The 19,207-nt window shown below is 27.2% G+C and overlaps 1 protein-coding gene across 5 annotated transcripts; it reads left to right on the top strand.

The window, feature by feature from the left end:
- Window positions 1-11,690: 11,690 nt before the first annotated feature.
- LOC114255117 lies at window positions 11,691-18,986 on the top strand. Of its 5 annotated transcripts, XR_004963565.1 has the most exons (7): window positions 11,691-11,902; window positions 12,027-12,099; window positions 13,422-13,615; window positions 13,708-13,820; window positions 14,135-14,262; window positions 18,512-18,619; window positions 18,738-18,986. XR_004963565.1 is itself a non-coding variant. In XM_036287883.1 (6 exons), the coding sequence occupies exons 4-6, from the start codon at window positions 13,785-13,787 to the stop codon at window positions 18,093-18,095; spliced, it is 312 nt and encodes a 103-aa protein (XP_036143776.1). In that variant the 5' UTR covers window positions 11,691-11,902; window positions 12,027-12,099; window positions 13,422-13,615; window positions 13,708-13,784; the 3' UTR covers window positions 18,096-18,505. The 5 variants fall into 5 exon arrangements, 3 of the variants coding, with proteins under 3 accessions (XP_036143776.1, XP_036143779.1, XP_036143777.1); XR_004963564.1 differs by having other exon boundaries at window positions 18,512-18,986; XM_036287883.1 differs by lacking the exons at window positions 18,512-18,619; window positions 18,738-18,986 and adding an exon at window positions 17,948-18,505.
- Window positions 18,987-19,207: the final 221 nt, after the last annotated feature.

Here is a 19,207-nt window from a genome sequence, read left to right on the forward strand (position 1 = left end):
TGAACATAAAATAAATGCAAAAGAATGAGATCTTATAAGAGTAAAATTTTTTTATTTTTCTGCTTATACTATAATAATTTTTGTAAAATTACTGTTTTTATAGAAAACTTATAAATAATATATAATATAATAAATATTTTATAACTTTGAATCGAAAATCTAATGAGCACTTTGATGACTATAATCGTAAAATTTTAACTCAAAACATTGATTATTAACGAAGTTATTAAATAAAATATAAGTAACAAGCTTAAAACGATCAAACGACTAACTGCAAGTTGCTATTGACGAAACGGAGGAAAAAAAGAAAAAGTTTTATTTATAAAACCTAAAAACTTCTCAATAATGTGTAACTTTTTATTTGCAATAATAAAAATGAATTTTTACAGTGTGCAACTTAATATACCAATTGGATTAGTTGATATTTCTGTAATTGAAGAAGACTGGTAAGGTGACCAAAATTTAAATGATTACGGTCACACGGAGAGAATTTGTATAAATTTTTATACGTTTAATAAAAAAAGCGTGTTATTTTATTAATATTAATAATTATTGTATTAACTTTTTTATATAACTATTATGTATAAAATGCTAACTTTGGTAAATAATTTTGTGATAATTAATTCTGTACTTTGTAAAATAAATAATAATACACAGTAGTTCTGACAGTAAGTTGACTTTGTGATTTATTAATAGTTATAGCAAAAGCTAATGTTATCAAAAAATATTTTTACTTAAGTAAAAGAATATACCTATATTTTTGCAAAATAATTGATTTATTCTGGTGTTTTTAACACAAAGTTTTAATATTTCTGTTATATAACTACTATATTGCTAATAATAATCTGTAATAATTAATTTATGTCAAAATATAAATTTACGTTTTTAAAATGGTGCATTCGATTTGATCTTCTCTATTATGTCAAAGACCCTGAGATAAATCACTTTTTTATGTTAAAAAAAGTTTACTTAGTTATATAATATATTTTAATAATTTAAATTAGTTATTCAAAAAATGCTCAAATGGTAAAATTGTAAAAATTGTTAACAAAATCCGATTCTTTTTTTATTATAATTATACAGAGGAGAAGGTTGTAATATGGCCACTCATTTATATTTTATTTAATAACTTCGTTAATAATCAATGTTTTGAGTTGAAATTTTACGATTATATATTCATCAAAGTGTTGCTCATTAGATTTTTGATTCAAAATTATAAAATATTTATTATATTATTTCTCGTAAATTTTATAAAAATTATTGTAAAATATAAACTTTTCCCTACAAATTGAAAAAAATTGAAATCTGTACGGTTTTTTTGGGCGAAGTTATTAAAATTTAAGAAAAAATGGTCATTTTAACTTTTATCGCTTGTTACTCGTGAACAGATCAACGTACAGCGCTCAGCAAAAAAGCATTGGAAAGCTGGAAGTTTGCACTTTCAAATGCTATTATTAATTTTTTTATAAATTTATTTTTTCTAACAACAAATCGCATTTTACAGATTACGTAAAAAATCGCATATTTTACGGTTTTCATTTATTTCAATGTATTGTCGTGAAAAAAAATCCAATCACGTCGTTAAAGCAAAGTTTTATAGTACGATTACTTCCCAATAATACACACTAACGTTCTTTGATCAATTACTGCTTGTAAACGTTCTTATTTGTTTATGCACCTCTCAATAATTTTTTGCGGAATTTTGTGCCAAATTTGCCTGAGCTCTTTTCCCAACTTATCAATTAATATTTGAAAGTGCAAATTTTCAATTTTCCATTGTTTTTTTGCGGAGCACTATACGTTGATCTATTCACGACTAATAAGCGATGACAATCAAAATGACCATTTTTTCTTAAAATCTTAATAACTCCGCCAAAAAAATCGTACAGACTTTAATTTCTTTTCAATTTGTAGAGAAAAGTTTATATTTTACGATAATTTTTATAAAATATACGAGAAAAACTTACTGCACCCCATGGAGCGCGTTAAAGAGTGAGTCCCAGATGCGCACAGTAATAAACGGACACAGCAAGCTGAGTGAAACAGACACAGTAACAAACGGACACAGACCAAACGGACACAGTAACAAACGGACACAGTGCGAAACGGACACAGTAACAAACGAACACAGACCAAATGCGCACAGAGCGAAACGGACACAGACCAAATGCGCACAGAGCGAAACGGACACAGTGCGAAACGGACACAGACCAAATGCACACATTGCACATGCGCACAGACCAAATGCATACACAATGCACACAAGCCTTCGGCCCCCCTCCCGCATCCACCCCGTCCAAGTCGCTAACCTATATGGACTTTACTCTGCTTGCAATGTACATGGATTGCATTTGGTCCGTGCGCACGTGCAGTGTGCGCATGTGCAGTGTGCGCATTTGGTCCGTGTGCATTTGGTCCGTGCGCATTTGGTCTGTGTCCGTTTCGCACTGTGTCCGTTTCGCTCTGTGCGCATTTGGTCTGTGTCCGTTTGTTACTGTGTCCGTTTTGCACTGTGTCCGTTTCGCTCTGTGCGCATTTGGTTTGTGTCCGTTTGTTACTGTGTCCGTTTGTTACTGTGTCCGTTTATTACTATGTCCGTTTGATCTGTGTCCGTTTGTTACTGTGTCCGTTTCACTCAGCTTGCTGTGTCCGTTTATTACTGTGCGCATCTGGGACGCTCCCGCGTTAAAGTATAAAAATTTTTTAAGACAAAACACGTTCTTACTTTTAAAGAAATGCCGAAAAGGGAAAAGGTGAGTATCAAAATCTGACAAATGCTCTTTAAAGTAGAGATGTCAAGCTTTAAAATAAAAAAAAGAACTTTCCAATACGATAAGTTTTCGCGAAGTTACAATTATTTGAAGTTGAGTGAAATTTTGGTAAAAATTTTTGTTGCGTTAATTTTGTTGCTCAGTGTATATATAATGTGCTTTCAATATGCCAATGCACTTTGTCATTATTCTATCTTTTTTACGTTCATTAAACGTAAAACAAGAATAAAATGAGAAGAAAATACGCTAACTTCTTTAGAAATGTGTTCTGAATACGAGTCATACAAAGGTATTATATTTTATTAAATCAATAATTTTTTTAAATTAATTTACATATAATTTTTGTATTCCAATAAATTGGTAAATATATGTAAAGAATTACGTAAAAACGGAAGAGATTGCTATTGAATACATGTTTAACATTATTTAACAATTCCACGTGTCATTTTATTAATCTTTAATCTTTCCTTATTTACGAAACCTTTTTGACGCAATACGTGTCAAGGTTACTGAAAAATATATAAATTCTTTTTGAGAAGAAAATTTTATTAGTAATTTATTAATACATTATATGTCAAATCATCTACATATGATTACACTCAATGACAAAAAAAACTTATAGAAAAAAATTAAACATATATGTTTCCTTATTATTTATTATATGTATTAGACGCCAAAGAAGAATAAAATAATAAGAAAACACGCTAACATCTTTACCCACATAGCACGTAATATTACTGTGATATTATTATAATATTACATGCTATGTGGATAGAAACGCGTTCTGAATACGGTCATAAAGTACAAAGCCATTATTTTATTAAGTCAACAATTATTTTTAATTAATTTATACCTTTGTATTCTATTAATAGTATGTAAAGAATCATGTGAAAACGGAAGAGCAAAGTATAATGGTGCACTGTTAAATATACAACATGTTTAACGTTATTTAACGATTCCACATTGTCATTGTATTAATGTTTAATCTTTCCTTTACGAAACCTCTTTGACGCAATACGTGTCAATGTTAATGAAAAATTTATAAGCTACCAAGTGTATGTAGAAAATTACGTTTCAAATGTAATTTATTAATACATTATATGCCAACTCATCTATATAGTTTTGGTTAAACTTAATCATAAGAAAGACTCAAGAAAAGTCAAACATATATGTTTTTTCTTATTTATTATATATAATTGATATTTAAAACATCGATTTATTCTACCAAAATTTTATTATTTATATTTGAATGCTGAAATGTCTTCGGAAAAAAGTTTTCATTACTCTTGTATAAATGATGTATGACATGTATTACAGTAAAGAATTTTATTATTAATTGTCTGTCAATAAAATAGGTTACTGATTGCGCTTAAGCAAATAAATTGCATACATTGTTTGCAGAAAATATAAAAGTTGTCCTAAAATATGTCTTAATAAATCAATAACTTTTGATAACAAACATAAATATAGTATAGTGCATCAAAAAACTATTATAATTGAAACAATATTATTGAAAATTATTGACTGTGATTTTTTGTCCTTTTTCATATCCCTAAATATTATAATCTTTTATATCTTCTTTGATATCCTCAGGATAAAGTGTGCTGTGTGGGTTTATTCTTACTTCATGGGCGCGACCAAAATAGTTTCGACAACACGCAACAACTGATCCCGCAAAGAAGCCACCACACGGACACCTGTAAATATTATATATAATCGCTGGAAATAATAAACTGTAATTAATTAGAACATTGTATCTGCTGTTTTGAAACCTTTCCGTCCTCCTAGCGAGTTAGTTTGTGCGCGAGAACGAGTCGATCGTTACATATCAATATGCAGATATAATATCAAAATTATGGAAAAAATGTTGCAGGTAAGGGTTATAAGAATCACATCTAGTATTGATGTTTCGTAAATAAAAAACTTATATTTGCATCACGATATTTTCCTTCGTATAATATGTAGAAAAAAAATAAAAACAGTTTTTTACAAATTATTTGTTATATAAATTAAACCCACGCTTTCGATTGCATTAGAACTCGATTGATTTAATTGTTATTGAGATCTGATAATTTAGAGTGCCTGCAAATCGTTTACTCGTGTATAATACACAATGTGATTTCGCGCTGCGCTTTCACTTGATGCAAGACAATGACATGTATCTTGATATACACATTTGTATATTTATTATATGTTTACTACATTCCATTTAATTAAACATAAAATAATTTATTCTTTGCCTACTTTACATATTAATAATGTACATTGATCAATCGTTTCATCATTTTTTCATAGAATTCATGGCAATAAAATAAGACAAGGTCACATTTGTTAGCTATAACAAAAAAACAATAGTTTTATTTTCTTATCTTAAAATGTTTTAAAATATAATATATTATGACATATGTGAAATGTTTTGTACCGTAGCAAAACGTTGTAAGGACCCCTCAAACATTTTACCAATTTTCATAACAAAAGGTTTGTTGCCTCTTAATAACAAAATTGTATTAATTTTTGTATATGTAGAGGAGTTGCGTACCACCGGACATCATATCTACATGCGGTAACACAATATCAACACAATATCATTTGAAAAAAAAAAAATTTATAAATTATTCTCAGTTATGTATGTATGTGTGTGTGTGTGTGTGTGTATGTGTGTGTGTATTATATTAATTTTTACATTTGTTATTAAAGTTTATAAAACAGTTATAGTAAACTACGATGTTACTTACGCAGTGATAAATATAAGATTATAATGATCTGTAATTTTTTGTCCCATAAAATTAGAAAAGAACAAGTATAGAAAAAAAGATAATATTATTATAAAATGTATTAGAAGTTCCTCAGTATTAAATCCAGATGATAAGATCTGAAAAGACTAATGTACGAGTATAAATGTTGAAATCAATTAAAAAATCACAATTTAAATTAGATAACTTGTTTAACAATCTATTATACAAAATATAATTAAAAAATTTTTAACTACATTTTTAACTACATATTTTAGAAACAAATAAATTCATATTCATCTTAAGAGGATGCTAAAGCCGTGTGTTTTACCGACATTCTGTATTTATCACTTAATTTCGAATTGAATTTACAGAATTGATAATCCTTTTACACTTTTAAAGTACGTACACAAATAAACCCGGGGACGATTAGGTAAAGACCAAAAATGCAAAAATTTTTTAAAGTTTATTTGTTCATAAAAATATTTGCTTCAAAATACAAGTTATGTAGCTTATACGTACAAATAAATGGTGTTCCCGGGTTCGGAATAGATTGAGGAATAAGATTATAATCGTCAAATTACGATTACAAGCCGTACAAAAAAGATATTTTAAAAATAGAAGCGCCTAAATGAATAAAATTTTTGATCACATAAATATGTTTTTTTACGGCTTGTAAACGTAATTTGACAAATATAGTCTTATTCCTTCTATTCCAAACTACAAGACACCATTTATTTGTAAGTATAAGCTATATAACTTGTATTTTAAAGCAAATTTTTTCATAAACAGAGATAAATAATGACTCTGCATTATCGACCTCAATCAAGTTTGATGGGCAGTTTAGAGAAGGCCTAGAAAAGACACTTTTTGGGGATTTTTTCTTTAAAGCTACAGTATTATATTTAATTTATGAATATTGGCACTGTGTTACATAACATTTAAAGAAGATTTTTAAAAAATTTGAAGTAAAAATATTAAAATTTAAAGAAGTTAGAGTTAATTATAGAAGCCGGTTAAAAAAAAATACTTTAAAACACGTTTTGCGGTGCCAACTGCTGTGTGAAGCCGGATCATGTGAAACAGATAAATAAACAAGATTTAATTTGTACATGAAATTTTCTAGTCCTTAATCAAATATTTTAGGAAAAAATTAATTTAGGACAAAATGGCAGCTGTCAAAAGTCAAACATCCGATTTTCGTTAAAAAAAATGCCTATTTTTTGTACATAAAATTGAAAATATAAGTAAGAAAAAAAAATTCTATGATCAAGGACTTGCATTTTATGTTAGAAGAGACGTAAAATTTCAGATTGATCGGTTGAATAGTTTTTCAGAAATCTTTGGTACCGTATTTGAAAATGCAGTTCTGAGAAAGACGCGTTTAAAGTTTTAATTACTGTTTACGTATTTCATTTAAAAATCATGTAATCAATTTGAATAAAAGGTGTATTTTTAAACTTACACAGAGTCATCAATTTTAGGCCCATATAGCCATAGAGCTTGTATTAATGAGGGGGGCCATTGTTATATGCCGGAGTCTGCGCGGGGAGAATCGACAGAGACATGAATATATTCTCATAATATTCTGTCTCTTTTCGTTGGACATCCCCACCACTCCGTTTTCTAAAAAGAAAGAAGCGCACATACGACAGTACGACAGGTACGAGCCTACCTACTTGGTGCCTACTTGGGCCTTGGGCTGTTACATACAATACTGTACATTCATTGATTGGCATGCATCTTTTAGATTCTAAATTATGTACCACTTAATAAATGTACAGTGTTATCTTTGTAAGCAATTTTTTTTCGTATGAGTTTGAGAATTGGGCCTCAGATTGTATAGTTATGAACCTGTTCCCACACGAAAAAAGACAGAATATATCCACCTCTCTGTCGATTCTCCCCGCACGCATAACTTTTTTAGCACATTTGATCATTAAAGTATTTGTAAAAACGTCATCTTGTGACAGATATTATTGACATTTATTGACCCTTCATCGTTTTCACGAATTTAATGACTTTGATTGATCTGTCAATTTGCGAGAATTCAAGATACTCAAGGGATTACATCAACGCACAGTTAACAAAAGATACGGTACATTTCCAAGAAAACCAATATTTAACCAATATTTGCCAATATTCCGCCAATGTATTTTGCTACTAGGGTACAAAATATATTACTACTAAATCTTCATTGCTGAATACCGAACAACGGTCAAAGTTTGTTACTTCAAAGTTTATTAACAATAAAATATTTAAGAAGCAATGTGTTAATAAACAATAATATTGATAGATGTTTTATGATTCCTTCAAACTTTTTGATTACTTTAAAAAAAGTAACATCAGACGCAACAAATCCATATATTCAAGAAAAAAAGTGTCGAAAAAGATATGTTGAAGTTAATAGGTTTATTGTAAGTTTGAATTATATACTGTTTTTATTGTATTACATTGTAATGATAAATTCTTTAATCCATTTAGTATTTAGCTATTTAAATAAACTTTAGCTATTTAAATAAAACAGCATACATTACATTTAATATTTTCTAGTTAATTAAGTTATGAACGTTTTGTTTAATTAAATAATTGGTATTAAGCCTTAAATGCCACACGGGTGCAAATTTGCCCTAACAAAAATTTCATTCTTAAACACGTGTACGTCCTAATGATTTCGACTCACTACGACAAATATGTTATTGAGGATTTCAACTTAATAAGATATTCCAATCGCGTTATACCTTTCGTACAGGTAATATTGAAAGTTGGAATTGGTGCAGATTTGCACCCGTGTGGAAACGACGCTCACAAAGTACGGTCCTAACAAATTTTGAGTATTGTGATTTTTTTATAAATAAGCAAAAAAAGTGTATTCAATAAAAGCAATTACACATAATATATCATTTTTATAAAATATACGCATTATATACGTTATTATACATATAACATATATGTATATAATGTATTACAATAAATAGCATTATAATGAAATTTTAGAACTTTATTCTAACTTATCAAGAATAAATAAAAAAATTTTTGTAAATGTTTTGTTCCCACATTTTAACTCTTAAAAAATTACCCTATTTTCAAATATCTTTAAAGAATCTTTAATTTCTTAGGATCAATCGAGGCATTTATAAAAATATAAGTTTAATCTTCAATCTCCCAAAAGGTTCATGCGAATATCGTTGGAATCAAAATAATGATTTTTTTTAAATTCAATTTTTAAAAGTCGTTACGGTTTGGTCATTTTTAGTAAAAATATTTTTTTGGTTTACAAGTTACTCTATTGCATTCGTCAGGAAATTGTATTCCAAAAATATGCACCTTTAAATTAAAATTTAGTTTTACTTCATTAAGATATAGTGTGTCAAAAAATTAAATCCTAATTTGCATCCGTATGGGTACAATATAATATAAATCGGGGTGTGATATTTAAGGATTAAAATTAATATTATAATATAATTTGATTTTTGTCATAACGTTTTCTTAACTTTTAAAAGCCGCACTTTTGTCGGTTTTAAAACACAGTCACTACATAAAGTCAGAATGTATAATTTCACAAATCAAAATTGACAAGTAATTAATAATATTGATGTTCAGAAGCATCTATAAGATCTCCTTACAAAAAACTGTAAATAATCTATCACAAAAATAATACTTAACCCTTAGTAACCATACTTAAACTCAATATACGTACACACTAATGCGATTTGGGATTTTGCATTTTTAAAGTTGAATAATTCCATAAATAAAAAATTAAATTTATAGCCTATATGTTTTTTGGGGTAAAATTTCTTTATAAATACAATAAATATACCTGTTAAAGCAAAAAATAATTATTTAACTATAAAAAAGGCCAAAATAAAATAGACATTTTTAAAAATTTAAAAGAAGTTTTAAGCGATACAAATTCGCATTAGGGTCGATTGTTTCAACTTCTTGGTAAATTTACCTATCAGGTAAATATATGTTTGTCTTTATTTATTTAAGAAAAGAAATGAAGATGGACACATGCGTTACTTTGTAAGTAAATTTACCAAAAAGTTGGAACAACCGGTCCTTAGTGTGGTTACTTCAGGCCAGGATTCAAATCTGAATCTTTCAACATTCTGTATGGGTATGTTCTCAAATCGACTATCAAGACATATAATATTAGTTTTTACAATAACTGATACGAGTTAGAAACTTTTTCTTTCAAGCAACGTAATATCAAAAACAATTAAAATAGGACTAATAAATAATTCAAAAAACCTAAATACACTGAGAAAAAAAATACTAGATTCAAATAAATATTTCTTGAAATAGTGCTAATAACATTATTTTATAGAAAATCAATAATATTTATTTAAAACAAGTACTAGTTTTCTATAATTTAGAAAATATTACTTGTTTAAAATAAATATTATTTTCTATAAAATATATGTTATTAGCACTATTTGAAGAAATATTTATTTGTATCTAGCAATTTTTTTTCTCAGTGTATAAATTTAAAATGTAGATAATTTGAAAAATAGTCGCCAATAACATTACAAAATTGGAATTAAAAATTTTTTTCTATAAATGTCACAAAAATTTTTTATTTAAGTTGCCAAAATTATTATTTAAAATATAATAAAATATAATAAAAATTATTAACGAATATAAAACAACATAAAGATATGATATACAATATTATTAAATGTAAATTTATAAATAGAACTTACTTGGAAAATATTAAGACTCAAAGCAGATATTCCAAATATCATTACAAACATAAATGACATCTCAAAGTTAGATATTATATATTCGGAAACCTTTAAGATATAAATTAAATAAATTGTTATTACGTATTTAACAGAAATATTGTATTACAGAATGTAAATACTTACATTATTGCCTTTCGATGAATATGTACACCATACAAAAGACTATTATGAATCAATTTTTTGTTTTTAAAATTAATACTTCGAATGTAAATTTCTATTGCTTTCTTGACACGATAACTGCAAATAATTTAGCAATGAATATTAAAAATGTCGATGTCTCGAAAAGAAGTTGATAGCAACAAAATTGATATAAAAAATAGTACATTATGTAATAAGGATGGAAGGTGGGTCTTTCTGGCATAAATTTTAAAGAAGAACCTGTGTTACACACCATAGTTTTTGTTACGTGTTAATGTTCGCTCTCTAAGGGGATGTTGGAGTCGTCTGTTTTTACTGATTAAACGCTCATTATCTTTGGATACGCTTTGCTCTTAATTGATTTCATAGAATTGTAAATCCTTCTCCAGAATTGAAGTAGTATAGACAATAACAAAGGGTAAGTAATTACAATTTCATATAAACAACAAAAAAAAACTTTTGTGCAGTTGTCTCCTGACTTTAATCTGCAGCACTAACAAAGGAATGGACAGAATTGTCCCTCACCAATTTTAATAGACTTGGATATGTTGTAAAACATGAAAAAAAATTAGACCTATATTTCTTCTTTTAGTCGCGTATCTTGACGTTTAGAAGTTAAAACCATCCCTCGAAAATAACCGCATTTTTTGTTTTTGGCAAATATCTTTAAAATCTTTATTAATTTAAAAAATGTGCCGATTGCTTAAAAACACAGTCCTTACGTGAGCGACCGAGAAGAGCGAGATAGTAAGAGAAACGAGCGAGATAGGAGTAACAGGAAAAGGATTGGATGCAATTCTCGAGCCTTCAGTGTTCGGCGCACAGACTTCTATAATATATTATAGAAGTCTGTGCGTCACGTTTTGTTTTGGCGGGGATTTGAAATTCAGGGTCCCAGACAGCACCCTAAGACTAAAGATGACGAAAAGTTGACATTTTTAAGTTATCTTTTCGTCCACAGCCAAAGACGTCAGTAAGACATCTTTTCGACAAGTCGAAAAGGACAACATAAAAACTGATATCTTTTTGTCATCTATTTTTTGTTACGTTTTCGGCAAACTAATAAAAATGATAAAATATATTTTTGACAATCTAATATAGTTATTATTTTTATTATTATTTTTAAATTTATATTTGACAATAAAATCATTTAAAAAACTACAAGAATATTTTCCATCGTGCATGTGCTTACAAAGATAATATAGAATTCACTTATATCGACCGAGTACTTTTGTGTCTGACGATCTGAGAAGAAAGCAAGTGTAGCGTGTAGCGAAAATATTAGTTTATATCTCTGGTGTAGTCGAGCGGAGTTAAGCCCTGTCTTAGTTGGTCTTAGTGCGTGGTTAATTGAAGTCTTTCGGGCGCGCGAGTGTTTACGGACATATTTAAAAACCGAACAAATTTTTATATGTGCTTTTTTGGCAATTGGTAATGGCATAAATTACTCCGGAGTTTGCGTCGCTGTGTGTTTGCTCACTCTACGATGGGAAACATAACCTCCAAATGACAGGTACGTTTTTTTCTGAATACACTAATCCACTTTGTTTACTTTCTTAATATTGGTTCAAGCCTTTTTATCTATTTTTATAATTGATTGTCAATCAAGTCGATCCATGTCCATGATCTTGTTACAGTTTCCTTAATGTACTGGACTATATAAACAATTTATTTCCCATGGAACAGTCACTGTCAAATATCAATGAAGTGGTGAATAATATAGAAAATAAAACACTATTAATAGGATATATGACAATTCTGTGCTCGCTGGAACAACAAGTAGTCAATCCGAGAAATTCAGTAAATGATTATGTGTGTCGATTCTGATTTAGTCTAATTTAGTTAAGATATTGCAATATTAATTTTATACATGCGATGTTTTATATGCGTCTTTTTAATTTGATTTTTTCCAATAACACATATTTATTTGTTAGGGTGATATGTACGTGTACCGCCCAGATAGCACAACGAATTCGAAAAGAATTCTTTTTGGGCACCTAAATTTTGAAATGAAGTCTTTTTCTAATCCACTTCTGTACCAAAAAGGATTCTTAAGAGTTCAAAAAAAGTTTTTTGTATGTCACCAATTCTGAGCTCCTTTGTAATGCATATAAAGTCATTTTTATGTTCTATAAGAATTTGCATTGAATTTAAATTATTTTTTAACAGTATTCTAATGGAAACTTTATCGAGATACTTTTCTGAATTTATTATGATTTCTTTTATAGTACAAAAAGGAATTGCTTTTTCGTTGTAAAAAAGGGATAATAAAGGATTTTTCGAAATATAGAAATTGTTAATTTAAAATATACTACTACAAAAATAGAGATTTTGGTATATTATTATTATAATTGAGAAACTCTCTTATTGTTACTATACATGTATAAATTATGTATAAAATTTTCGCATATTTTATTGTATTATATTATTGAATTAACATTCCTGATTTTATATAAAAATAATGTATACTTTTTTACAATCTTTTTTTACAAATTTTTTATTACAACACATTATATGTTTATTATAATAAAAAAAATATTTATTTAATTATATATCAAATTTATGACAAATAATAATTATATAAACCTATATAATAGCGCTAAAGTATTATATACTATTTAGATAATAATAGTATTTTTGACAAATAAACAAGAGGATATATATTTTTATGTTCTTTTAATAAAATAAAAAAATGTGTTATAAAAATGTTTTGATTTGTCAAAAAAAAAGTAAAGAGACACTTATATTTGTTATACCTTCTGTAGCGTTACGGCTCTTTATAAGAATTTTAATATTGACTAAATTATATAAATTCATAATAATTGTATGCGGTATTCTTTTTGAACTAATTTCAAATTAATTGTGTGAATTCATAACGAATTTGAATATTGAATTCTTTTTTAACTCATTTTTGACTAAATTATGTTAATTCATAACAAATTTAAATGTGGTACTCTTTTTGAACTCATTTTGAACAGATTACGTAAATTCTTAAAGTATAAAAAAAGGTGAATTCTTTTTGAACTTAAAAGGATCATCTGTGCTATCTGGGCGTTTATCTACCTACCAAAGTTTGAATTGCAAGCCTAATATATGATCAACTGGAACCTGTGGTACCATGGCGATCGAATTAAAGTGATACTAATTGTAAGTGAAGACCGTGAAGCTGTTGGCACTTCACTTTCGATCATTTGCATATGCTAGTGGAAGGAGTAGATAATCTAAAGTATGTATATTAAAAATATTTAGACATTATATTATTTAAACATTGTCTTAAAATTATAAAATCTACTGTGGATTTCTTTGGTCTGGTTTTAGAATATTAACACAAGAAAACAACATGGAAAAATTATTGTACCATTGCAAGGAGTGATGCAAATGATTTTAACAGTTATATGGACATGTCACAAGTGAAGCAATTATCTGATCAAGTAAGGACACACATTGTATTTTTAACTCGTGTCCTACAAACATTTTGTCAGATTGATTTCCCCAAAAATTTCAAAAGTAATTTAGTTACACTACATTTTTTCTAAAACAAAGGTAGTGATTGTGACACAGTGACTTGTGTGTCTGCTCTCTGATTACACGGTTTTGAATCCAAGTCTCGGGCAGAGAGCAGACACACAACTCACTGCGCCACAATTGTTTGTATGGATAAAGCTTTTTTCACATTATATTATAAGAGCTAATAATTAATAGAATTGTTTCTTTGATTAAGTATTTTATCTTTGTTTGAATAAAGGGTTCATCAGATTCAGCATATGTTGGCCTAGCGGATTTCAAACAGGCCTTTTCGAGTCAAAATCCAAAATATTTCAACCAGTTAACGGAGGGATGTTTAGTGTTATCAGAATTGCATCCTAAAGTAAAGTATGTACATCATAGAAATATTTGTAGATTTAGTATAAGCAATATACTAAATTATAATGATTTAAGATATTTATATAATATTTAATTAATGTTTATTATTAATTAATATTTTAATAAATTGTTTAAAATAATATTTACGTAACATTTGTTAAATAAATATTTATATTTATATATTTTATTATATTTTTACCCTTTTATTTAATGGAAAATTTTATTTTAAATGCCGCTTTTTATCACGTCCATAGGACGTCCATAGAACGTCCATCGGACATATTTTATGGATATAGCATGTCCACCAGTTTCATAAACCAATATCCCATGGACGTCCATAGAATGTCCAAAGAACATAAAACGGATGTTCTGTGGATATCCTCAATATCCGTTAAGGACATCTTATGGATGTCGTTAGGATATCCGTGTGCTGTCTGGGTCTTTGGTTCTTATTTATGTTAAATAAATAAATTAATTTTGTTATATTGTGTTAATAATTGTGTTTCTTATATTTTAAGAAATTATGCTTTGCTTAACGCTGCTTTGCGTTGTGGTGGAGTAAAACGCCAGCTTATATTTGCTCCATGAAAAGGATAGGGGCGATAGCGAACAGCTTTTAAACGCTGCTAACAAAAATTTTCATAATTTCTCCTTGGCCCGCGTTTACTACTTACCATAGTAATTTTTATCATAAAGTTTTTTACGTGTATTATAAGTCTATCACAAGGATTAATTTTATTAAAAATATAAATATCTTTATAATCCCTATAAATATAGTTATTTAATTTTTAATTAAGAATATAAAGTTGAAACAAACATTTTATTTGGTTGTCATTTTCATTTTAATCGATAAAATTTTGTAATGTATTTTGAAGAAGCATAAATTTTGTTTCGAGCATATGATAACAGCTTCTTTTAAAATTTATAATGACAGTTTACGGCGTTTAAGACTATCATCAAAAAAATATTTTTTTATAAAAATAATCGTTATTTATTAAAAAAATGAATTTAGTAATCACTTCTTTAAGCATTAGAACTGATATTTTTTGTACACATGTACGTACACACATACTTTTTGTCGTTAGAAAATTTTATTTTCATTAAAAAAAGTAAGGAACTATCATAACTCGAAGGAAAAATTTAGCGTTATGTGTCGCTTGTGTGTAGCCATTGTCGCTTGTTGTAACAACTCCCCCCGCTCGCTTAGCAATCTCAAGGTTCAAGCGCTAGGGAGGGGCGGCCGCCCCGACCGGCAGCTTAGCGCGCTTGCATTTGCCGGTAGGCCGGGCTAATACATAAAATTTTACAAGTCACTAACTTGTTAACTATTGCGAAAATGGAAAAACGGTAAGGACTTTTCTGTTCAGTTTTATGCGCTCTACCTGCTTATAAAAATTCCATAAAAAAATACCAGACACTCTGTATATATGTATATATTATATATATGTATAAGCCTATTATATATATGTATAAGTATATAACTTATATATATGTATAAGCCTTTAGATAGAAAAAAATGTAATTTATTTTCTTAATTTTACTATGTTAATAATTTTGATTATCACATACATATATTTGAATATTTATAGTTTTTTACCTAGCAATTGTAAACATTCCACATACATGTTGACCACATGTAAGGAGCATTGATCCTGTTGTTACAAATGCAGTGAATCCTATGCAAAAAGCTGCATTTATGTGAAATTGCTGTATATAGTAATATCTTTCTTGATCAATAAAGTATTCAGTAAAGATTTGCAGGCGACGTGATCGAGACCCATTTGTAGATAAAATAATATCAATAAAATCTGGCCATAATTGGACGCCAACAAAAATAAGTAAACTGCAAATGAGATCTACTAAACAACATTAGAACAAATAATTACTCATGTAAAGTAATCTTTTTATAATGTAAATTTAAGGGGATGCTGGAGACATCTGTTTTACGGACAGAAATTTCTGACAGTAACCCAATCAGCAAAACAATATTTAAAAAATGTTTTCAATAATATTTAAAAAACATTTTAAAAAAACATTTATAAAAACGTTAAAAATAATGAGATAATTTCCCTTTTTTTAATTAAAAAAACGTTTTTTTAAATGTTTGGACAATATTTTTTTAACATTTCATAAATATTTGTTTTAAAATTTAAGAAAATGTTTTTTTGACATTTGGTAAATGATTTTTTAAATATTTACTAAATATATTTACAACAAAAGCAAAAAATTGATTGCATTATTAAATAATTTTGATAAATTCAACGTAACCTCATCAATCTAATAAATTTCTACGATAATTTTGTAAAGGGGAGAAAACTATAACATGATTCAGCCAAGCCACAGTATCTGTTAGAACATATTTAATTTCTGCGCCTGAAAAACCCGTCACCCATCTAAGTGTCAACCACTCCCGACGTTGCTTGACTTCGAAGATCGTACGCATCCTAGTGCTTCGTGATAATCCATGAATACTTTATGTTAATGCATACATATTTGTTATACATTATTTCAATAGATATTGTCAGAAGGATGAAACATGTATAGTTAACTTATATTTTTATAAATGAATATAAATATAAAGTATTACAATTTTTTACTGATTTTCACATATGCGAAAGAGTATGTGAAAAATATGAAAAGATCTATTTCTGCTCTGTTCGTAAAAAAATAAAAAATAGATGTCATTTCTTATAATTTTTGGGTATTGTTAATATGCCATATTGTTTCAATAAATGCAATGTTGTCTTAATCTCCACTTTCTTTATGTTCCGATGTTTCAATCTGTGCCTCAGAGGTTCTATTTATACGCTTTTGTGACTCTTTCATTACATAGATTCACTTCCTCTTTACACTTGATTTACGCTACATAATTAGTGAAGCTTTGCAACCATAATTTAAATATTTTTTTATATATTATTTTAAACAACTTTTTAAATGCAAAATAATTATTATAAACATTAAATGAATGTTACGTGAATATTATTTTAAACAATTTATTAAAATATTAATTAATAATAAATAAACATTAATTAAATATTATATAAATATTATATAAATATCCTAAATCATAATTATTGTAACTTAAATATTAAATCAATATTAGATAAATAAATATAAAATATTATTTTAAATAATTTTTTAAAGATAAAATAAATATATAAATATATAAAGATAAAATAAATATATAACATAAACATTAAATAAATGTTATATCAATATTAATTTAAACAATTTATTAAATTGTTAAATTAATATTAAATAAATATAAATTAAACATCATATAAATATTTGTTATTATTATTTCAAATAATTAATCATTGTAACATAATTGTACCTAAATTATTATTTCAAATAATTAATCATTGTAACATAAATACTATGTATTAAATAAACATTAAATAAATATTGCGTAAATAATTTTCTTAAACTATTATTTGTAATAAAAAACTAATTATTTTTAAATATTAAAATAAATGTTAAATAAACATTTTATAAATATTTTTTCTAAATCGTTATTTAAAATGAATAATTTATATAAACTAAATATTAAATAAATGTTAAATAAACATTATTTGTACAATAAACATTAATAATGTAAAAATAATTAAAAATAAATATTTAAAAAACATAAAAAAAAATATTGCTTGCTGATTGGGAATTTTTGTATTGTAATATCTTTTTATTTCTTTTATAGATCTTTGAAAATCTTTCTTAAAAAGAAAATATATACGCATTACTACCAGTTTACGGAGCAGAGTTTATACCAAAAACGGAAAAAATTGTTGATTTGTTGTCACATCGTAACAAAATGGTTACGTTCAGAAAACACAAGTGATCAGTAAGCGGTCAATGATTATTGGTCCTACTGTTAGATCTCTAAATTTAGACCAATTATATTAGTGAATTACTTAACTGTTGTGCAACGGTTGTGTTTTCTGAACGTAGCCTATGTTTGCTTAATTTAAAAGTTTGTACTTACAAAATTCGTATCCATAGCTTAGTAGACAACAGGAACGAACAGTGTCAACTTTTGAAAATTAGATTTTGATTAATTAAAAGAAATTGCGCTACGAGAATTTAAATTACATACCCGTGAAGACTCAATAAGTAAAACAATATTAAAAAATTGTTTTTCGTTCTCGATATAAAGTTTAATTCACAAATTGATATTAATATGTGTACTTTAATTCTGGAAAAAGATTTCCAGGTCTCTATAAAAGAACACATATAAAATTTTATTAATGATGTGCACGAATAGACTCTACATTATCGACTCCGAGCAGGTTTGAGAGGCAGTCCAGCATTCCCTTAATTTATGTACAATTATAGGATGACACAGGACTGTCATTTCTGACCCCAGTGCAGCGTAAGTACACAAGCAACGCGCCGTGTTGTATGTGGTTGTATACGCTGAATGCACATATTAGACTTGACGCCCTTTTATTCGGAAGCGACAATATTATGAAGTTAATTCTATTTTTCAGGATTTCTATAGTGCATGTAACGTATTCTATATACAAAGCCGAAATGCAGCTAACTTTATATGGCCAGACATTCCGCGTGTATATACGTCTCATCTGAACGATTCGCGTGAATGTTACATCATACAGATTTTGTATGGATATTCTTTTCTTGCAACGTCCTTTAGTAAAAGTCTGCTACATGATATTTGATAAAAGTACATACATTTTATTGTAATAAAAATATAAAAATAAATTCATTTTTTAATAACTTTATTTGTACAATATGAATTTATTAATTATAATTATTAAAATGTATATATATTGAAAAATATTTTGAAACAAAGTGTACAAGATATTTTAATTTTCAGTATTTTTTAATTTGTTGTGCTTTTAATTTTTTATTTATATATAATATATCTAAATTTAAAAAAATTAAATGTTGCAGTTCAAGAAATTAGAACAAGATGTTTTTATTAAATGTTGTTATTAAA

The sequence above is a fragment of the Monomorium pharaonis genome, chromosome 6 (genome assembly GCF_013373865.1).
Source record: "Monomorium pharaonis isolate MP-MQ-018 chromosome 6, ASM1337386v2, whole genome shotgun sequence".
Lineage (NCBI taxonomy): Eukaryota > Metazoa > Arthropoda > Insecta > Hymenoptera > Formicidae > Monomorium > Monomorium pharaonis.

What these genes read in the sequence shown, in the direction of transcription:
- LOC114255117 (XM_036287883.1), top strand. Translation starts at nt 13,785, where the DNA reads ATGGACATGTCACAAGTGAAGCAATTATCTGATCAA. An exon ending in TGAAGCAATTATCTGATCAA is followed by an intron (nt 13,821 to 14,134) that starts GTAAGGACACAC and finishes GTTTGAATAAAG; the next exon opens with GGTTCATCAGATTCAGCATA. An exon ending in GAATTGCATCCTAAAGTAAA is followed by an intron (nt 14,263 to 17,947) that starts GTATGTACATCA and finishes TTTCTTTTATAG; the next exon opens with ATCTTTGAAAATCTTTCTTA.